The sequence below is a fragment of the Nothobranchius furzeri genome, chromosome 12, assembly GCF_043380555.1.
Source record: "Nothobranchius furzeri strain GRZ-AD chromosome 12, NfurGRZ-RIMD1, whole genome shotgun sequence".
NCBI lineage: Eukaryota > Metazoa > Chordata > Actinopteri > Cyprinodontiformes > Nothobranchiidae > Nothobranchius > Nothobranchius furzeri.
This window is the reverse complement of record NC_091752.1, coordinates 9615087-9637691: the sequence shown is the minus strand read 5'-3', so window position 1 is coordinate 9637691 and position 22605 is coordinate 9615087. Positions and strand designations below refer to the sequence as shown.

The 22605-nt window shown below is 47.3% G+C and overlaps 1 protein-coding gene across 6 annotated transcripts in view; it reads right to left on the bottom strand.

The window, feature by feature from the left end:
* Window positions 1-19766, bottom strand: part of birc6 (baculoviral IAP repeat containing 6) — a 114507-nt gene extending 94741 nt beyond the window's left edge. For 5 of the 6 annotated variants that reach the window (XM_054749975.2, XM_054749981.2, XM_054749977.2 and 2 more), the window contains exons 1-22: window positions 19370-19766; window positions 16210-16391; window positions 15412-15549; window positions 11247-11440; window positions 8972-9083; window positions 8756-8838; window positions 8456-8681; window positions 8213-8373; window positions 8071-8129; window positions 6300-7949; window positions 5683-5832; window positions 5376-5601; window positions 5071-5231; window positions 4678-4809; window positions 2688-2819; window positions 2413-2579; window positions 2018-2151; window positions 1762-1923; window positions 1547-1678; window positions 1008-1105; window positions 780-927; window positions 565-698 (exon numbers count right to left, since the gene is read on the bottom strand). In XM_054749975.2, coding sequence (XP_054605950.2) covers window positions 565-698; window positions 780-927; window positions 1008-1105; window positions 1547-1678; window positions 1762-1923; window positions 2018-2151; window positions 2413-2579; window positions 2688-2819; window positions 4678-4809; window positions 5071-5231; window positions 5376-5601; window positions 5683-5832; window positions 6300-7949; window positions 8071-8129; window positions 8213-8373; window positions 8456-8681; window positions 8756-8838; window positions 8972-9083; window positions 11247-11440; window positions 15412-15549; window positions 16210-16391; window positions 19370-19598 — 4810 coding nt within the window. In that variant the 5' untranslated portion in view covers window positions 19599-19766. The remainder of the gene's footprint in view (window positions 1-564; window positions 699-779; window positions 928-1007; window positions 1106-1546; window positions 1679-1761; window positions 1924-2017; window positions 2152-2412; window positions 2580-2687; window positions 2820-4677; window positions 4810-5070; window positions 5232-5375; window positions 5602-5682; window positions 5833-6299; window positions 7950-8070; window positions 8130-8212; window positions 8374-8455; window positions 8682-8755; window positions 8839-8971; window positions 9084-11246; window positions 11441-15411; window positions 15550-16209; window positions 16392-19369) is intronic. The other variant, XM_054749979.2, reaches the window with a different exon arrangement.
* Between the last annotated feature and the right edge of the window lie 2839 nt (window positions 19767-22605).

Below are 22605 nucleotides of genomic sequence, written 5' to 3'. Positions count from 1 at the left end.
ACAACCTGAGCTCCTCCTCTGTGTCGTCATGGTAACCGTGTCTGTCAGCTGCTGCTTAAAGAGCAAGTCACCCGCAAATCAACTTTATTTTTCTGTTAAACTATATAAATGTGTGTCTAATCTTGCAGCAGACACGAATAGTCAAAAGTTTTGCACTTTAGTGCATTTTAGTTCAAATTTAAATTTTCTGCCTAAAACTGTCAGTGTTGTGCCGTTGTCAGGTAAAAACTGCACAGCAGTTGAATTTAAATCTGCCATCGCTATTGGCTAAGAGGCACCCTAGAACGTTAGCTGGTACCATATGATGTCACAATGTCATTGTGAGCCTGTGTGTGTGTGTATTTGTTAGCGGCTCCGCCCTCTCGGTCTGCTAGGCAACAGCATTTGTTGCATTTTTCAAACAGGAAGTGGGAGCAGAGTAATACTCTGGTAGGGGGTGACTTGCTCTTTAAACTCAGAGGCAGCCATCTTTACCAATAAGAACAGATTTTTCAATCACAGAACAGAGATCAAAACAATCTCGGGTCATTTGGAGCTGAGCCATGTGCCAACAGCAGCTCCTACCTGAGAGGATGTCCGACAGGTCGATCTCGTCTGACTGGACTCCGATGCTGCCGCTGAAGGCATTTTTACAGGAAGAACCACTGACCTCCAGGTCAAAGAGCACGGGGTCAAACGGAGAGCTGTACAGACCGTACCTGGGAACAGGGGGGTGTAAGCTAAAACTAGGCACTTCCAGGTAAACTCGCCAAGAAGAGCTCAACAGAATCGACGTTTACCGAGTTTGCAGCAGCGCCTCCAGTGGGGTGAGGCGGTCCTGCAGCTGGCGAGAGATGGCGGTGAGTAAGGAAGCGCACGCTGTGCTGCAACCTGCCAGATCCTCCTCCTTCACGTAGTTTAGCAGCACAAAGTACCAGAACATAGAACCTAGGAGCAAACCAGTTAGAACATGAGATGAGAGGGTTTCCTGCAGGGAGGGGCTGCTTGTTGCTCTGAGTGGTACTCACCACCTGTGGCTGCTGCAGGTAAGTAAGGCATGTTATCTAGCAGAGCCTTCAGAAGGCTCACACCAAAACCCTGTTGACTTTGGTCTCCTTTGCCATTGCTACAAAACAAACAAAAACATTTGAATGAAAAACAGACCGAATGGGCCTCTTCCCACTACAGCAGAACCTTAAGGGTTTGAATTTTGAGCTCAAACTTCATCCCACATGACCCAGAACGTTAGTACTAAAGTGGCAATGGCACATCTGAAAAACAAGCTAGCTGGTCAACACAAACACGTCACAGAACCCTTAACCTCCCACCGACTATCAACCCTGAGACACGACCGTCCAATACCAGAACTCGCACTGCCAGAGGAAACGAGATGGTGCTAGACACCAGTCGCCGTCTTCAAGGTCAAAACGTCTTTTGTTGATCGTGACTTCAAATGGTGATTTTCTTTTGAGGAAGTCAGTTTCAGCTGAAGTTGTTTTTTGTTTTGTGAGTGTGTGTGTGTGCGTGCGAGCGTGTGTGTGTGTGTGTCCAAACTCGTGTTTCTTACCTAATACAAAGTGCAAGAAAGCGGGCACATTTGTGTGCGATGCTGCGACCCGCTTCAAAGAAACAAACCCGCACGATGTTGGTTAACCTGATCCGAGTTTTGGCCAGCAGACCCTCCTTTCCTTCTCTGATGCTAAAACAAGGGAACAAGGTGGGTCGTCATCTTGGGGAACTAAAGTGTCTGTTAGACAGGAGGTGATTCTGTCCTGGTTTCACCTGCAGGGTCCGTTAGAGAAAACGCCAGCGAGCCAGCACAGGATGTCCAGGGTGAGGCTTTGGGCGTGCTCGGTGGCAGGGATGCCCTCCGCCTGCTGACACAGAGCATCCAGCAGCTTCTCATGGAAGTCTGGGAACTGCAGCATGGCACAGCGCTGGACCCTGCGGAGCCAAAAGGACATTAATGTGAAGCTAAAGAAAACTTCTGAAAGTATTTCTTCCGTTTCCTGTTATCTATGAGAAAAAAACAACCAACCTTTCTTTGGGTACCGACGTTTTCTTGAACCTTCTGATTGTGACTGAAACTTCCTGCAGCTGGTCACACCCTCGTAGGTTCTCAACTTTCTTGGACTGTGACGAGTTCTCCATTTTTCCAGGAGAAACCCTCTCCTACGGATGCAAGAATACGATCAGCACAGAAAACGTTTAGCTTGTCTCTAGACAAATGCATCAGAACAAACCAGTCCTTGTTAAAGGAGCAGAAGACTCATTCCCTACATGAGCATTTGTGTTTGTGTATTGAAAATGATGGATTGCATCATTAAAGACAAAAGTGGATCTGTTCTCTGGTTCTGCTGACAGAAAGCAGACTGAAACATTTCACTAAGAGCAGGAACCATAAAGGAAATTGCTGAGACATGAAATGAGCACCTTGGAGGCCTGAGCCTGCTGCAGCAGGGAGGACAGGGAGTGAGCTTTGGAGCTCTGGGGCTTTGCACTGGGCATTCTCACCACGGGCCTCGGGCCTTCCTCCATGCCGTTATCGCTCACTGCTTTGATGTGAACCAGGAAGGAGCGATACTTTCCTCCTGCCATGCCTGCAGGATAGACAGGATGACTCAGCATTTTTACTCAAACCCAGACTGATGGCTGCCATCACATCTGAGCCGTTCGACTGGTAAACTGGAAACGCTGATTTCTGTTACCTTTGACCAGTTTGGGACTGGTGAGGCTGAGCATCCCAGAGTGACCAGAGAGGTCCAGCCCACTGGCTAACCACACTGGACCACACAGGATGTCCTCCTTGTGGTCCTCCAGAAACGGACACAACACAGAACCTGTGATGAACAGTAAAGAATAACAAGCTGAGAAGAGCCAACAAAAACCTCCCAACAGTGGAATACGCTACAGATGTGTGTTTTTGTGTAACCCCAGATTTCCATCAGACACACCGCGGCATCTTTTAGAAGCGTGTCGATGCGGTGTGCCGCTAAACGTTAGCTTTGGTTCTATTTTTGATGCAACACACTTCCAGATCGCATCAGGCTCCACAGTTACCATGGGGCTAAACAGGAAATCACACACTGCATCAGTGCAAATCATCCAGTGAATTTCAAAATAAAGGCCAAATAAAGACTTGTGATGTACTAGTTCACCTGTTGAATTAATTATAGATTCACTAAGTTAAAGTTTATCTCTCACCAAATAGAATATTTACTAAGAAATCACAATGTAGCCATAGAAACGTGTGTGTGTGTGTGTGTGTGTGCGTGTGCGTGTGCGTGTGCGTGTGTGAGTGTGTGTGTGTGTGTGAGAGAGTGTGAGTGTGAGTGTGAGTGTGAGTGTGAGTGTGTGTGTGTGTGTGTGTGTGTGTGTGTGTGTGTGTGTGTGTGTGTGTGTGTGTGTGTGTGTGTGTGTGTGTTCGGTCTTCTCCATCCCCAGTGAGTCGTGGTGGATGGCTGCTTATACTGAGCCAGGATCCTCTGAAGGTTTCTTCCTGTTAAAAGGGAGTTTTCCTCTCCACTGTTGCTGCATGCTTGCTTAGTATGAGGATTGCTGTAAAGACTGTGACACTAGTCAGTGACTCGGTGCAACCTGCTGGGTTCCTTACACAGGAAACTTGTTACTGATTGGCTTAACCAGCTCAGTGGCATAGTGGTAGAGTATACACCTGGGACTGGGAGATCAGGGTACGATTCCCGGTCGGGTCATACAACGTGACCCAACACCTCCCAGCTTGACACTCAGCTTTAAAGGGTTGGATTGGGGGGGGGTTTAAGCCACCAAATGGTTCCCGAGCGCAGCAACAGCTGCAGCTCACCGCTCTCCCCCATGGGGATGAGTCAGATGGGGAGATGAATTTCACCAGTGTGTGATGATGACTATGGGACTTTAACGAACTGAACTGTATTGGAATATTTACTTCGTGAAGGTCCTTGAGATGACTTATTGTGATTTGGCGCTTCATAAATAATTATGAATTACGTCTTTACCGGTGAGCACGGGGCTGATTTGCTCCCTACGCTGTTTGAGGAGAGCATCGGCATGTTTAGAGTGAGCCACGAGACTTTATCCTGACGCTGCAGAATCAGCATTATGACATCACATCCTCTGTAGAAAGTGGCATCTGCTTCCATGGTTGTTGTGGAGACAAATGTGATCTTTTGGTTTGTGAGAGCAGCCCCTCCACCCACCCCCACCCAGACATAGCATAGCATAGCATAGCATAGCATAGCATAGTTTATTTATATAGCACATTTAAAATGCAGCATGGGAGCTGCCCAAAGTGCTGCACAGGCTAAAATAAAACACACCCATTACAAGGAGCTAAAACTAAGGATAAAATCTCAATTAAAAGCAGAGAAAACATGAATAATAAGAACACATTAAAACAATGACACAATAAAACACTAAAACGAGTCACTGTCTAAAAGCCAAAGTGTAAAAGTGGGTCTTTAAACGAGATTTAAAAACCGCCAGAGATGGAGCCTGCCGAACTCCAATGGGCAATGAGTTCCATAGCTTTGGGGCAGCATGGACAAATGCTCGTTCACCCCGCGATTTGAGCCTCATCCGAGGATTTCCACGCAGCGCAGGTCGCTGGTGTCCGCGCCGCTCACCCGTGTGGGTTGAGAACACCAGCTGAAGGAACCAGGACAGCGTTCCAGCGTGAGCGCCGAGTGATCTCAGACTAACCTGATGTCTCCTCGATGTCCATGAACTGAATGTCCTCGCTGAAGTCCTGTAGCAGAGGCGGACCGTTCTTCTCGCCGTTGGCATGGAGGACGTTTGAAAGAGGAAATGAAATCTGTCTGTCCACTGCTGTCTCTGACGGAGACAAACCAAGAATCAGACACCCTGAATCCCTTTGAATGTTTTTATGTCACAAGAGAAAAAACTCAAACTGTAAGAAACATCAAAGACCTGCTGGCATCAAATCAACAGACACAAGAGCTCTCCTCTCCCGTCCATTCAGAATAAATACACGCCTCTGTAGTTTTACGCAGACAATAATGTGCACCGAAAGCCACTTAGTCCACGTTACCATGACGACAATGTGTAGGAACTGTAAAAGAGAAGCATCCTCACCGCTGACTTTGCCCAGCCCGGGCGCTTTGTTCTTCAGCAGAGTGACCTGAATCTGAGGAATGTTGACGATGTTGGTGTTCAGGACGAACTTGAAGTCCACGTGGCCGACCATGCAGGCTTTAGGGAGCACCAGCTCAAACACATGCTCGTCCCAGCTGGAGCTGAGGACAAAACTCAGGTCAGCAGCAGAAATCAAATCATGTCTCAATGTGGGGATGAACAAAAAATAAAGCTGCTACTGGGAATTTTGTCCAGATGTAAAGAATCTGAACTAGGAAACTGCTGCATCCGTGACAGAGAGCTACCTGTAACTCTGGAGCTTCCACGTTCGCGTGTGTTGGGCTGCATCTCCGTGATGCTGCTGGTGAAGGTGCTGCGGGTGGCGCCGCTGCTGCTGCTCCTGCTGCACCTCCACCCAGCACGGAGGCACGGTGGCTGAGAAACGAGGCGTCAGCGTCTCGAAGCGGGTCAACTCCACTAAAGACATCAGACTCTCTGTGGTCTGAGTTTGGTCCACCAGGAGGTCCACTCCTGCAGGAAGCCAGATGGGACTGTTACCCCCCTGGGTCGGATGCATCAGATCAAAAGCAGCAAGCGGCCGAGTGTCTGTACCTGTGATTCCAGGACTAGATGGGTTGGAGGAAGGCTTGGTGCCCTCCAGAAGCGGTTCAGCCCCTTTAGAAAGGGGGCCATCAATAAACATGTCTCCATCATCTACATCATCACACACACCTCCAATTTGAAGGAAATGAAGTTCTCCACCTTCAGCAAGACAAAAGTCGAGTTAAACTCAGAGGAACCGTTTAGTTCAGAAGCTGATTAAAAACAGGACTGATGATGAATGAATGAACCCTGAAACCAAACCGCAGCTAGACACAAACTCAACATCCCATTTTAGTACCGGTAAGTTACTCCTAAAAACCGGGCCGACAGGTAAAACCACGCTGGCCAGCCGCGTGTTCATGGCTCACATGTTTATGGCATCTTTTAGTTTCATCACAACAAAACAATAAACTGAAGCTAGATGAAGCCTCTGTGAAACCATTGTGAGTGATGTCATCAACATGAGACAAGACACCCGCTGACTGAGCTGCAGAACAATGGGGGAGGTCCTTGGGCCTGAACCAGAGGACTCGAAACACATGAGAAAGGTTTTGCTGTGCCCAGATGATGAAATGAACGTTTCTGCGTTTTGATGCAACATCCCACAGGAAGTGCTGAAACCTCACCTTTAGTGCAGGCACAGAGGCGGTCGGTCCCAGAGCAGTAGGTAACCGAGACAAATGGGTCGGGTTCTTCAGCTAACCCGTCCCTTTTAGGGGGCTCTACCTTGGCCAGGACCTCCAACGTGGACAGGTCCAGGATCATTATGTGTCCAGTTTGGGTGGTGACCACCAGGTGGCCCAGGCCTGCCATCTCTGCCCGTTTGCACTCTTTATAGCAGGAGGCAGAGGTGGAAGGACTGGTGACCGTAGCACTGCTGCTGGTGGCTGCTCTGTATGCAGTCCCAGAGCCAGCAGGACTTGCTGGACCCGTTTCAGGCCCACAGGAACCATTTTTTGGAGCTGAGGGGAGCGCCTCCTCAGAGGCCTCCTCACTCTCATCCTCTCTGCTGTCGAGCACGTCTGGAGGAAGTAATATGAGAGAGGTGATGGCATCACAAGGGTCCCTGATCTGCTGCACCTTGATTGGCTCCTCTTCTAAAGTGACTATATGGGTGGAGTAGTTGAGTTTGTAGAGTGCAAGATAGCCCCCCCCACTGCCCCGGCTCTGAGTCCTCTGCTGCAGCGGCTCTCCTGGGGGTAAAATGAGGGGGGTCTGAGGGGGGGATCCCCCAGGATGAAGGCTTTCCACTCCGTTGGCCACCGGGTGGAGAGGGTCTCCTTTGCGCTGGCTGCACAGGGCCGAGTGCAGACGGTTCAGATTGTTGAGCGCCTCCACCTGGTTGGTGGCGCTGAGAGACTCTGAGCCACAAGGCTGCAGGCAGACCAGCAGGTGGACGCCGTCCCAGCACGGCGTGATGGAGTCCACATACAGGCTCTCCTCCTCCAGCTGCTTGGGCAGCCGTAAACACTGCACTAGTGCTCCGGGTCGAGGCGGGGTGGAGACGGTTGCTGCACCCAACGTGCTCCATTTGTCCACGTGACCGTCCAAACCTGCCAGGTTAGTGGCTGCGTCAGCAAACTGCTGGATGTAGGTGATGGGCGGGTCCTGAAGCAGCAGCTGCTCGTGCGTATCAAACTCCATCTCGATGATCTGTGGCACGGTGAAGCCCTCCTCGTGGAGCCCCTTGCTCATTAGGTTGTTCATCTGGGCAAACACCTGTCCTGAGGACTTGTCGTCCACCTCCCTGATGCTGTACAGCAGCAGCACCGGTATAGTCCTGCGCAGAGCCGACAGAGAGGAGGGGCTGGGAAGCTGAGACCCTGACTGATTAGAAAACATCGGCTCCTGGGGGGCAGTCTGGGGATTGCAAGCATCTATTTCCATGGGACCTTGTTCCTGTAGAGGCCCAGAAAAAGGCTCAGGGCCCTGAGTCCTGTGTGGACCCTGTGTGGTCCTCCGTGTTGAAGGTAGGGCTGATGTAGGGGGAACCGCTATGGGGGTGCTGGATGCTGAGCAGTAGCTGAGGAGACCTCCAGCCAACAGGCAGGGAAAGGGAATGTTGTGGTGCTCAGGCAGCTTGTCTTTACTTTTAGCCTGGCTGTGGGTCTTGGTTTGGTTCAACGAGGGGTTTGCACCCAGTTCCTCCAAATCTTTCACGGTGTCCTCCAGGACACTTGCCACCACCTCCCACTGGAGGTTCTCCGGCTGCTGGAGCACGCTCAGCGCCGTCACCCCAAGGCTCAGGTCCATGCTCTCCCACTGGGACGGCTGGCCTGAAACCAAACCAAAACAAGATCTGAAGGTCTTCCAGTCCACATCTACCGTTTGTTTTTATACTAGATTTCATTTTCTCAATCATCCACAACTCCAGAAACAATCCGGCAGATTACTAACCTGTTACGGATTCTGACCGGGAATGCTCTTCGCTGTCCGAGTCCTCCAGCTGGTCGTCGCTGAAAAGACAAGAAATGATTAAAAACACAGTCAGGGTCTCTTCTCACTGTGTAAGTGGACATAGGTAGGGCTTGTTTCCTACCTGTCCCCCTCTAGCTTGGGCAGGTCGGAGCAGGACGACGACTCCTCCAACCAGGTCACAGTTGGTCTCCGAGACTCTGTCAGAACCTGCTCCCCGCTGCACAGGATCAGCTGTCGGAGGATGGCCGGATCGTACGGGTTGATGTCAAACTTCAGGTGCACCTGTTGAGCAGAGACCACCACAGCTGCTAAAGGATGCTTGTCATCATCACATGAGAAGAAAACAAACGCCAGCGCTAATGACCTTCATCATCTTGGAGACATCCCAGATGCAGATCTTTCCCCTCTTGGTGGCGGCAGCCAAGAACTGTGGGCAGCTACCGAACCCGTAGCAGGCAATTTTATCTGAGCTGTCGGGACTGCTGGGAAACTGGGCGGGGCTTGTTGCTAGGGTAACTGACAGGGGGACGTTCTGTGTATGCTCTCCCTTCACAAACGGACAATTGGGTGAATGTCGCTCATGCTCCGACCTGCAGGATTTATAGAGCGGAAACGTGTGAGAGGATGACGACAGTCTCATGATGCGTCCATGTTGTCCACTCACCAGGGCTCGTCTGTAGGTTCCCAACACACCAAACACACGCTGCAGGTGAAACACATGGCTCTGTCGTCTCCTGTCGAGGCCGGCTGTGGGGAGAAAGTTCAGAGGTTAAGGAGAGAAAAAAGTAACTGAACACTCCAACGGTCCCAAAATGTCTGACCACACACCTACGAACACATGTAAACAAACAAAAATGTCTCTCTAAACAACAGAACAGACCTGGTGGTAAAATCCTGCTTGAGCCATCGGGTCGGGCTGAGCCCACCTGTACCCGGCGTGCGGCCATGATGTGAACGTCTCCCGCCGGTTGGCCTCGCTGTACATCAGGGATCTGCAGACACCAGAGCCGTGAGGAGGAAGCTCTAACTGAACCGAGCGTGCTGCCGGGTTAAACCACCTTTTACCGTCGGCTAGCTTAAAGCTATAACCCTCTGGGCTCCAGGGTGTAATTAGCCGTTGTTGACTCATTGATTTTTCCTTTGTATTTCCAAACAAAGAGCATAACTACTGCCTTTATACAGCACAACTGTAGGAATGTATACGTCTTTTTTATATTTGGAGATAACCCTCACCCACACACATGTACGATGAATGTTTTTTATCATTTAGAATGACAACCTAGACTGTAAATTAATTAATATATATATATATATATATATATATATATATATATATATACATATGAACAGCAAACAACACATTTTAAAAAATTTAACAGGAAAATTAAAGAAACTGTTCATTTGTCTTTGATTAATAATGCACGCACGTCAAAAAGATGTCAAAAAATATATAATTGTGCCAAAATAAGTTACAATTATGCTAATTCCTTATCAATAAATATTTACTATTTACACATGAATTGGATTTTTTTGTCTTCCAAGATAACTCAAGTTATTTGTGCTCCTCCAAGAAGCAGTTTCCAGGGTTTCCCCCAGTTAAGCCTGGCTGATTCAGCCGTGAGAGCGGGGGTGAGGGTTTGCACGCGTTCCGCTGCTGTTTCTCACCAGTATCAGCTGATGGAGGGCTCTAGTTTCGTTGCGCCGCTCGTGTCAGCGGACACGGTAGGATCGGGAAGGGGGTGGGGCCTGATGGGTGGCTTCACAGATATGTATATAATAAACATGCTTATAAACATATCTATGTGTGGCCAAGCAAAGCCTGGCAGGCCGCCAGGCTTATAAAGCGCTGGGGGAAACCCCGAGTTTCTGTCCACTGAGCAGAGGAGCATCAGGCCTGGCTTCTCCATGTAAGAAAAAACAATAGAAAAGATCATTTGGACTAAGGGAGGATTGGCTGGACTGCTTTTCTCCATGGCCAGAACCTGCTTGCTCCTGACAAACTTTTTAGTCCCTCTCCAGTCTTACAAGCATCACAGAGGGGGCGGGGGCTTTGCCTCAATCCTGGGAACGGAGGAATAACACTGATGCTGTACGACGATACCCATTCCTCTCTTTCTATCTTTGAGCAGCTTCTTCTGTGCCTGCCAGGACCTCATCTTCCTGAGTATGACCCAGCTTCTCTCTTTCAGTGTCTAAGAGGAAGGACTGATCATCAAAACCCTCACTGTGGCGTCAGACTCCAGCTGTGAGCCTCACTCTCCTGTCTTCCAGCTAAAAAACAGCTGAGCTGCTGGGTATTCATCGTTCTCATCCTCATTTAAACATAAAAACACTCAACTACATATGAACTATAATCTTTTTGTCACAGATCACTCCAATATCTAAAGCAGGGGTGCCCAATCCTGGTCCTAGAGGGCCGGTATCCTGCAGGTTTTAGTTTCAACTCTGCTTCAACACACCTGATTTTAATCAGCAGGTGATTAGCAGGCTTCTGCAGAGCTCGAGGAGCAGCTGCACATGCAACTCAACCACTAAATCAAGTGTTGGAGCAGAGAAACCACAAAACCTGATGGATACCGGCCCTCCAGGACCAGGATTGGGCACCCCTGATCTTAAGTCTTCCGTCGACGTCCGTCTGCAGTTTCCTGCACTCCGTGACAGCTCACAATCTCGGTTTACACAACTTCTCCGATTTTCTAATAAAAAAAAAGGTTGCTTCTTTAGTTTAGTATAACTCCGCTTTTACCAGGCCCAGTAACATTTAAAAACCAGTCGCAGTTTATAATCTTCTTTTTAAACCTGAAATGAAACAGAAACTTGAGGAGACGGAGTCTTTCTAAATCGGACCTGTTCAAAAGACCCAGATCCGCGTCCATAGACCCCAGAGGGTCCGCTTTATGAAGCCGAGTAATGACTGGAGATGAGCCCAGCTGGTGTGTCACAGCACAGCCTAGTGGTGTGGAGGAGAACTGCTATGTTATAAATAAATAAAGGATTACAATTACAAACACGGTGCAGCCCCGATGGATGCAAATTACTGAATCTGGGGATCAAAGAGATTAAACTGAATCCGGTTTAAAACTCATTATGGCAAACAAGATCAAGTCAGATGACACCTACATAATCTTGTTGATCACAAATCTGGCTGGTCTCACCTGTCTACGGAGCGCCCGGGACCCACCCCGAGCTCAGGTCTCGCGCTGGACAAGAGGTAGGACAGCCTGTCCATGATGGAGGAGGCCACAGACATGGCAGCGACGTTCTGGTTTATCTTCTTGAGTTCGCTGACGATGGTGCCAGCCACGAGCTTCAACACATGGTGGGGGAGGTGAAAGGTCACGGTTGCCCACTGATGATGAAACAGAGAAACAGGGAAGAGGTGAGAATGGTAAGCGGTCCATATTTGTATAGCACCTTCTTATGGTTCCACAACCCCCCAAGGTGCTTCACACACATTCACACGCTGGTGGTGATGAGCTACGATGCAGCTACAGCTGCCCTGGGGCGCACTGAAGGAGGCAAGGCTGCTGAGCGCTGGCGCCACCGGTCCCTCCGACCACCACCAGCAGGCAAGGTGAGCTGCTGCTGACCCTACTGGTAAACCAAACGCAGGTGTGTGTGTGTGTGTGTGTGTGTGTGTGTGTGTGTGTGTGTGTGTGTGTGTGTGTGTGTGTGTGTGTGTGTGTGTGTACAGATTTGTTGTGTATATAAACTGTATATTTTTACTCTGAGCCTTCAAGGTGGTTTCAAATATTCAAAAACTACATTTAATCAGATTATTAGGCTGGATCAGAAGGACTGGTGAGATATTCTGGTGTGAAGCAGATGATCGCCCCTCTCTCTCCACACTTTAATGTGTTTGTATTGATCTTCTATTCGCTGAAGTTAGACATCTGCAGCAAGATGGGGTCCGTTTACTTTGGTTGATGAGACTTGCTTGAACATCGCCGTGACGAAAACATGTCTGACAGCGCCACAGAGGTCACTTTACATTACCCATCATGCATCAGGCCACAGTCCGAGTGCCAACAAAAGCTGCATCATCAACAGCTCAGATGCTTTTGTTTTAACGCCTGATCATACTTCATGATGATGGTTTTCACACAAACTGCAGAAGTTAAATTTAACAGGATTTGACTGATTTTCCAGCCAACGAAGCCAGGCTGAAAGTATGAAGGTCCAAAAGCTCCAAAACACTCTGGTTTCCGCGGGATCAGTTTGCTTCTGCACAAGCACGCACAGCTGAGTTTAGGATGAAGAGGAAGACGCTCCTGTCACCCTCTACTGCCCGCGCCCTCCTCACCGATGACACTGTCCTACGAGCGATCCAGCGTTAAAACTCCATCGTCTCCGTTTATGGTCCTGGGCCAACGTCTCCTCATCTCGATCGCCTCTTTGATCCATCTTTTGTATTTTAGTTGTTCTGTTTATGATCCGTGTACAGTCCCAGTCCATTACATGATTCGCTCTGGTGCAGTGGTCGGTTACAGCTGATTTCTTTATTTTACTTCCTGTTCTTGTGTCTTCGACTTGTTCCCCCTCACTCTTTTCTATGTTCCATTGTTCGTGTGCTGAGGTGGCTTCCGGTTGCTCCCATGTATGTGTAACAGCAGAGTTCACATGGGACTTCATAAATGACTCCACACGTATGTGCTGCTGCCATCTTGTCCTTTGGGTGTTCTAGTCTTTTCCCACCTGTTGTGGATGGTTTGGGCGGTGTGTTTACGTTTTTTTTCCATCGACATTAATTTTTTTTGTTATGCCTTTGACGGATGGAAGAGTTATCACTGGTTTTAGTTGTCCTTTTCATTTTGTTGTTGTTTTCCTTTGTTTATTGTCCATGTCGGACATCCGCAGGTCTTTACAGCATCTTGTAAACGTTGGTCCTCATATGTAAATTTTATGTCGTCCATATTGTTCAGGTGTTCTGTTACAGTCCGTTTGTCCTTTTGGTATGATCTCATATGTCGTCCAAATAGCATTTCCATTATTTTATTTAGCAGTTTTGAAGGGGGGGGGGGGGGGGGTTTTGTTTAAGGTCCTCCATGAAGAACTCACAAAGGGTGGCTGATGGTGGGTTTCCCAAGGCAAAGCCTTCCAGTTGACTGTAAATGGTTCCATCGTAAGTGAAGTATGCATGTATGTGACGGTGGATTCCTGTAAAGTGAAGATGACCTTCTGCAGTAGATTAAATAGAAGTGATGAAGCAACCATGAAGCTAAAGTGCTGCACAGTGGGACGGCTGCCAGCAGCAGCTCGGTGCTGCAGTCATCGACAGCAAAGCATCTGAGGCAGAAGCTGCTTCTGCAACTCTTTCCTTTCAGAGGAACAACACCACGTGTCCCGCTGACACGCTCAGCTGCTAGAGCTACACCAGTGTCTGGCTGAGAGTCGGAGCAGCTCCTCGTGGAAAGAGAATGAGCCCAAAAGTTTCCAAACTGTTCACATGGATTCAAAGACTCTAGTTTAATGAGAGGTGACCTTCATTGTACTGTTGCTATGCATTTAAACAAGAATGCTAAATGTTAAATAATCTGCATGCAAACTAAATAATAAACATGGAGAGAATACGAAGAAACAGTTTTATTTAGTGCTGAAGATTATATTAGAAGAAACATTTTGAAAAAAGGAAAGGAAGAATAAACAAATGAATAAAAAAAGAGGGAAACCAGTGGCTCTGGGAAAGGTGGAATAAGAGCAGAACAAGGAGAGGGAGGTGATGAAGGTCCCACCAAACCTGAACAGGTGAGTTTAAAGGAGACCACTGAGTCCACTTATCTCAGGCTCAGGGGGAGAGACCCAGAGTCTGGGGGCCATAGCAGCAAATGACCTTTGACCTTTAGCGTGGTGTTGCACAACCAGTAGGCTTTGGTCACTGGACCTCAGGGACCTGCTGGGGGTGTAGGGGACTAAGAAGATCACCAATGTAAGATGGTGCTTGTCCATGTAAGGCCCTATAGACCAGAACCAGGATCTTGAAATGAACCCTGAAGTTGACTGGCAGCCGGTGAAGCTGGAGGAGAAGCGGGGTGATGTGGGTGTGTTTGGAGGACTTGGTCTGAAGCCGAGCACAGGCGTTCTGAACCACCTGTAGACGGTTCAGGGAGGTTCTGCTCAGACACGTGAAAAGAGAGTTACAGTAGTCTAAGCGTGAGGAGATGAAGGACTGGATAACTGTCTCAAGTTCAGAGCGGGACAGAATGGGACTCAGCTTAGCAATGTTCCTGAGATGGAAAGGAGTAAAAATGAACAGACGATCTTGGAGCTAAAGGAACACCAAAACCCTCGAAATGTCTACAGCAGGAGTCAAGCGGAGATATGTGACCCCTAAAAGGGCAGCAGTAGCTCAGGAGGTAGCGCTGGTTGTCCAGTAATTGGATGGTTTTTGGTTCGATCCCGGCTCCCAGCAGAGAAGGCTGCTGTTGTGTCCATTGGGAAAGACACTTAACCCTCCTTGCCTGCAGGTGGTGTTTGGATGGACCGATGGTGCCTGTACACCGCAGGTTTACCTCTATCGGCATGCCCCAGGGCAGCTGTGGCTACACGGTAGCTCATCACCACCAGGGTGTGAATGGATGAATGATAAACTGTAGTGTAAAGCACTTTGGAGACCAAGGCGTTATACAAGTGTGGGTCATTTATATGGTAAATGGCCTGTATTTGTTATAGCGCCTTCTAGAGTCCTGGAACCCCCCCAAGGCGCTTTACATTCGCATTCTTCTTCACATTCACACCATGGTGGGGATGAGCTACGATGTAGCCACAGCTGCCCTGGGGCGCACTGACAGAGGCGAGGCTGCCGTATTCTGGCGCTACCGGTCCCTCCGACCACCACCAACAGGTGGTGTTAAGCGTCTTGCCCAAGGACACAACAGCAGCGACAGACTGAGTGGGGCTCGAACCTGCAACATTCCGACACACACACAGGTGTGCACACACACACACACACCATGCACACAGACAGACAGACAGAAGAATAAACTCAAAAACACACAACCCTGTAGGACTTGACTGATTCTCTGAACTGTGTTGAATAAATCAGCAGCTGTTAGCGGCGTCAGAAGCCACACCTTCTCATGGCCCCGACTCCCCAGCAGGAATCAAACAGGTAAATTCTACCCAAACAAGACAACCGTGGCTCTGGGCAAACTCTGGAACACGGTGAAGCATGGTTTCCTTCAGCAAACGCGCTCATGTGACATCCACGTGTTCAGACGCGCCTCGCCACCACTAAATAGCCTCAGCTGTCTCGGCTCAAACACATTCACCAGCTCAAAGGAAATTAAGCACAGAATAGAAGAAACATGTTCAGTGTCTCACCTTAGCCACTTTGTGATTGGCGGCGGTCTCGTGTGAGGTATTCTTCAGGCCTTCTTTCAGCTGGCTGATAAAAAGTTGGTAGCCCTCCATGTTGGAGACGTCGATCTTCTCCTGACAAGCTGACAGCATCTGCTGAGCCTGAAGACACATTTCTGTTCCTTTACACATAGAAACTATAGAAAACAGCACCATCGCCACCTTTACTCCAGAGAAAAACAGCAGGAGGTGACCTGTATGCTACACAGAAACAACAATGGTGATGCTGACATCCTCGCCGACGTCGTGTTTCTGGACTGGATCAGCACGCTAGGAACCACAATGAAGCAGGTACTGAAAACTTGGATTTTCTAGTTTTTATCATGAAACCAGAAAAGTACAAAAGCAAACTGCTGGAATGTGAGCAGTCCAGCGCGTTTCTGAGCTGTAAACAGATCAGGATGGAGACCATCGTCTCTAGAGCGAGTTCAGCTGATGATCAGAACTGACTCGTTTCGAGAACCTCCAGTTAGAAGCTGTTGAATCTTAATTCTGTTCTCAGCCTTAAAATCCAACATTTAGCCAAAGTTAATAAAAGAAACCGAACAAGTATTAAATATATAAACATCAGTACAGCTCACGCCGTCAACCTTAAGGTGGATGATATTCAGAGAAGAGCGGGTTTGTGTCGGATGAACCGTTTACACAATCATTCAGCTCGGACTCAGACAAAAAGATGAGTAGAAGATGTTCATGGGGTGGTGAAAACAGCAGAAAGAAACTTTTCAGAGAACACAACAACAGCACCCTGTCCTGTCTCACCTCTGTGACCGGCAGCTCCAGCTGAACCATGTCCTCCGGTTTGGCAACGGGAGGCTGCAGAGCCGTGTCCAGGAGCAGGATGCCGTTAAGGTCCTTCCTGCATCCTACAGCATAGTCGTCCACAAAAAGCACCTTGTCCACTGCAGGAAAGTACTGACACCTGACACGACCACCGGGCTTAGCTGGGAGGACGATGAGACAAAACAGGAGAAGCATCAGAAAAGGACTGAATACACACATTTATCACAGAATACACACATTTATCACTGAATACACACATTTATCAGATCCCTGGAACTAAATAATAGACCTGAACCAGGAGAACAACACAACCTGGAAACATAAATCAAAGTTCCTGCTGATGTTCTGCTGTAGAACCACAGGCACAAAGAGAGAAATCACATTTATATTATTATGTTAGGTAAATGCAAAGTAAAATTTATATTTATTAACACGCTGTGCTTTTAAACAGAGGCATGTTAGCACACAATTTACTTAAAGAGCAAGTCACCCCCTACCAGAGTACTACTCCACTCCCACTTCCTGTTTGAAAATGCAACAAATGCTGTTGCCTAGCAGACCGAGAGGGCGGAGCCGCTAACAAATACACACGCAGGCTCACAACGACATTGTGATATCATACCAGCTGGTAGCATTGTGATATGGTACTAGCTAACGTTCTAGGGTACCTCTTAGCCAGTAGCGATGGCAGATTTAAATTCAAATGCAGTGCAGAGTTTTTACCTGACAATGACACACTGACAGTTTTAGAATTTTAACTCAAATGCACTTAAGTGCAAAACTATTGGCTACACGTGTCTGCAGCACGATTAGACACGCATTTATATAGTTTAACAGGAAAAAAAGTTGATTTGGGGGTGACTTGCTCTTTAAGGTCAGATCATAAACACACCCTCAACTAAAAACTCTTCTCTAATGAAACAGAAAGTTTCAGAAAACTTTACTTTTCCTCATTTGAGAATAACAATTCTGTTCCAACAGAAAGGAAATCACATGAAACAGTCTGAACAAAAGCAGAACATGTGGAACTTCTCATTCTTCTCTAAACTCTTTCTAGGAATCGCAGCTTGAGACACCAAACAAAAACAAGAGCAGGATTGTGTGTCTGAGCTGGCATGACGCTCTGCATTGTGGTAAAATAAGTTGAATTTAATGTTTTTCTCACTGAGCTGACCACTAACAGATAACTCCACAAACGTGTGCAGCCGGAGACCCCAGATCAGCTCCCACACATCTCTCGTGACCAAACTGTTTCGTTTAAACGTGAGTGTGAAAACCAGCCTGAGAGATTTTCATTAGCACACTTGAAACGTAATGATTCAGAATCATCCCGTCTGATCAGAAACTAACCACAACACTCTGGATGTTCCAGTGGGTGAGTTGTACTCGCCCGCCCAGGTAACCATCTAGGTGAGACAGAGAGGTCAGAAGGTCGGCCGCTCGGTTACCTCCTAACCTCTATGTCAGAGCCAAAGGCCATCTAGTTTCTGAGAGCCAGCTGTCATAGAAGCTAATAAAAAGTTAAGACTAATAAAAGTTAAGACTAATGACTAACTAGTACGTCTTTTAAAAGCAACAGCACACATTAGAAACGGAAAGGAATCAACATGTTCTAGTGAACATAAATGACTTGACTTCAGTTATTCTCATTCTGGTACCCCCCCCCCCCCCACACACACACACACACACACACACACGTGACTGAACCATTTTTCATATATTCTAAGGAAACAGAACGAGAGCATCTAAACACAACAAATGTTACAGGATTACAGCGTGGAGGTAAACCTGATGTCTGTATGCTGATGCCACTACATCAGCATACAGATTTTTCTGTATATGGCAAAAAACAAATAAAAAAAGCTGAGGACATTAAACATGGCCGGAATGTGACTAATACAAATAAAACAGTAACTGTCTTGTGTATGACCTCATCAGTAAGCCACAAGCCTGTGGAGGAATTTTCTGTTGCTTGAGTTCAGTGAGGTTTGCAGACATGCTTCTGCACAGCTCTCCTAACATGTACGTATGGATGGATAAGCGCGCTTCAAATATGAATTATTCCAACACCTTGATTCAGCTGGAACCTGAACTAAACTGCTATTTTTTTTATCAAATGTCGGTGCAGCACATGAATAATAACCCTGAATAACCCTTACATGTTGCTGCTGTGACGTTTCTAGCGTTTCACTGCGTTCCTTAAAACAACTGTCACTTGCCTCCAGGAACAGCAGTTATTTTAACAGACAAGCTCATCTTTTACTTGTTGCATCTTTCCCTAAATAAAGAATTCAGATGCCATAAAAATGCATCCAATCAAGGAAACGTTATATATCGGATTAATGATGTAACGCCTTCGCTAAATGTTTATTTTCTAACATTTTATTTTGAATTGTGACACAAATATTTCTCCTGCATATTTTAACACGTTAAAATAAGCAGAAACACTTAGCTTAAGATAAGAAACAACTGCCCTAGAGGACTGTTCCTCTCACAGAAGCTTTAGAACCATAACTTTGACAGACAACGTTTCACAAATCTTTTCTGAAGCAGAAAATACTCCCAACGCAGCAAACAAATCCGTGTTGTTCCACTGAATGAGCATCACGTTAAACGACCGGTGAGCTGTTCCAGCTAGCTACACGGCTAACACAGCAGTTTGCGTTTGAAAACTCCCACATCTCCGGACAGCTGAAACTTTTAGTGAACTAGCCGTGGTGCTGCTCCAGGTGTTCGGCGTCTGGTCTGTACTTTCAACGACATGTTGTCGGAAGCCAGAATAAACCCACGAACTCTAACAGGAAGAGCAACCCGGCGAGCTAGCGCTACGCTAGGTCCGGTAGCTTTCGGTTAGCTTACATGCAGAGGTGTCATGATGACTATAGGTGGCAAAACAGTCACAACCCATTTCAGTACAAACAGATAAAATCTTTAACGACTGTGTCAGGATGCTGGCTGTGCATTTGAAAGGGGCACAAAAGGCGAAACATGCCCTGCTTTCTCAATAACGTAGCTAGGCCCCGGTGCAAATGCTGGGACAGCTAACGAACCCAGTCCGGACTCTGTTGACAAACCGGAGGTGGATTTGTGAAAACTGAAGGTGTTGCTGTCAGGACACACAAAAATCCCCAGAACCTACCCTGCAGCGCCGAAGACTGGAGAGTGGCCCCAGAAGTGCCGTCTATGACTTTGATGCTGCCCCGGCTGGTGACGGCTAAAATAGCGTTAAGGGCCGGGTGGTAGGAGAGGCTCCGCAGGCCCTCCTCGTCGCAGCGCAGGCATCCATCTCTCACCACAATCCAGTCCGAGGAGGCACACAAGCCGGAGCCCGGCGACGAACCGGAGCCCGGCGAGGCCGCGGCCGCCATCTTCACGTATTTTTTTCCCTTTCTCTTTTTTTCTGGATATGTAAGGATCCAACGGTAAACGTAAAACTACTAAATCTACGAGACTAAGTCGGAACCATCAGTCCCCTGCCACTGCTGACTCCTTCTGCTCCTGGTTCTCCTCCGCCCGGTACCATCAGCAGTGAGGAACTCCGGTCTTGGCTCTGTGTCAGTTACGCACTCCGCCGCTCTGCGTCACATCTCGCGATTACACCAACTAGAACCGAGAACAGCTGATGGACAAAATAATGGGAATATTAAAATTGTTTTCCCCACGAGCTCCAAGAAATCAATATTACATTTTTAAAATTAGTCCGACAAAAACTTGGATTAACTGACTGCGATATTTTATCCGACCCCCGCATCACTGTAAAAGTCCTCTTTAGTGACTGGCAACGATTGAATGACGTGGTTTGGTTTGTGCTAGTTATCATTGGTCCTTGTCAGACACGTGACCTGCGTGTCAACCACACCCCCTTATCGCCATTATAGGTGAATGACAACCATCGTGAATGACTCGCGTTGCTAGGGCAAGCTGCAACTGAAGACGAAGCAGAACAAGTGGAAAGGATGGATACAAAGAACAAGGATGAACACTTCCCTACAGGGATGAAGTTGTGAAGGAGGATAGGGATCAGAATGTTCAGAAATCGTCTCCAATCGACATTGTAGATCCCAACGACCTGAAGGGAAACAAATGGAGCTCAAACACTGCTGATAATAAATCACCTGAGTCAACGTACTACTACTGCAACACGTTTATAATCAAGTAAAAGTTAAAAGTAACCGCTAACACGGGTTTTATTTCTGGGTGGGCCTTAATTAAACACGTTATTACGCTAGACATGTTTGTTTTCATTTTGACCAACAGTTTAATAAACGTCATGATCATTTCCTCTTGTCATTTTTATTTGTAGAATAATAAATAAAAATTCACAATTTCATTTTCATTAAAGAGCAAGTCACCCCCTACCAGAGCATTACTCCGCTCCCACTTCCTGTTTGAAAAATGCAACAAATGCTGTTGCCTAGCAGACCGAGAGGGGGGAGACGCTAACACACACACACACACACACACAGGCTCACAACGACATTGTGACATCATATGGTACCAGCTAACGTTCTAGGGTACCTCTTAGCCAATAGCGATGGCAGATTTAAATTCAAATGCTGTGCAGAGTTTTTACCTGACAACGGCACAACACTGCCAGTTTTAGGCAGAAGATTTAAATTTTAAATAAAATGCACTAAAGTGCAAAACTATTGAGTCTGAATGTGGCAGATGAGGTGGTCAGCTTTTTATTGTTGGCGCAGCTGCACCGGTTCAGATGATGGACGCTGGGGTCAATCATTGAGGTCACCTGGGTGGTGAGACAGGAGACGTCCAGCGTGCCTGGGGTCATTGAGGAAGCCGTGCTTACGGGTTTACTTTGATCTTCTTCAGGGCTGGGCAATAAATCTAAAATGTATCATTATCAAAATTTCTGACTCTTATCGAGATAATTTTTTCCGCGTCAATATATTTGATCTGAAAAAATGAAAAGATGTGCAGGTTGGCAACGTTCATGTCCCTTTAAGAAGCTGTACCACCTTGACTCGAGTAGCCCCACATTTAGCCCCGCCCCAATCTCCGGGAGGCAGTCAGGGGTAGTTTCCCCTGACTGCCTCTCGTCAGGGGTAGTTGGGATTCACTGCTGCAGAATCAGATGGACCTTAAAGAGCAAGTCACCCCCAAATCAACAATTTTTTCTGATTAACTGTATAAAGATGTGCAAGTTGGCAACGTTCATGTCCCTTTAAGAAGCTGTACCACCTTGACTCGAGTAGCCCCACATTTAGCCTCGCCCCAATCTCCGAGAGGCAGTCAGGGGTAGTTTCCCCTGACTGCCTCTCGTCAGGGGTAGTTGGGATTCACTGCTGCAGAATCAGATGGACCTTAAAGAGCAAGTCACCCCCAAATCAACAATTTTTTCTGATTAACTGTATAAATGCGTGTCTAATCGTGCTGCAGACACGTGTAGTCAATAGTTTTGCACTTTTGTGCATTTTAGTTAAAATTTAAATTATCTGCCTAAAACTGTCAGTGTTGTGCCGTTGTCAGGCAAAAACTCTGCACTGCATTTGAATTTAAATCTTCCATTGCTATTGGCTAAGAGGTACCCTAGAATGTTAGCTGGTACCATATGATGTCACAATGTCGTGAGCCTGTGTGTGTGTGTGTGTGTATTTGTTAGAGGCTCCCCCCTCTCCGTCTGCTAGGCAACAGCATTTGTTGCATATTTCAAACAGGAAGTGGGAGTGGAGTAGGACTCTGGTAGGGGGTGACTTGCTCTTTAAGCAACATTTGTTCCTTTAAAAGATGTGCTTTAAAAATAGACAAACTAAGGTTCTCACAGACTGAAGGTGCCTCCCAACTTTCAAAGTGGGGACGCAAAGCTAACATTGTTCCCCCTTGTTGGCTACAGGCCTCCTTCAGATGTGGAGATGAGAAATCCCAGCGTAACAGCAGCATGTGCTATGCTATAAATAAGAGAAAACGATTTATGTTGCTCGTGCATCAGTAGGTCTGTAAGCCCACTGAAACATAAAGATCAGGCTAAAGTTGAAATAAATCTAGCGTAGAAATCTAGACAGAGTGTAGCAGAAGCAAAATTATTTTGCTCGGCCAGTCGTATATTCAGGTACGTAAAATGGCTTAAATATGCGTCCAGCTGAGATGTTGATGAAGCCGGTGTCGGTACAGGATCTGCTCGGGTGCAAAATCGGCTCAGGGTCCTTCGACTGCCGATGACGTCAAAGTACGGCAAACCGACTCGGACAAAATACACTACACCTCTATACTGTTGGAAAGAATTTAGCACTTTCGTTATTAAAATAACGTTTCTTAAGACGTAAGTTTGTGTTTATAATGGTATTAGTAAAATAAAACACTATATCTTATTCATAATGTTGAACTCCTCTTTGAGCACATCCCTTGAAGAATCATAGG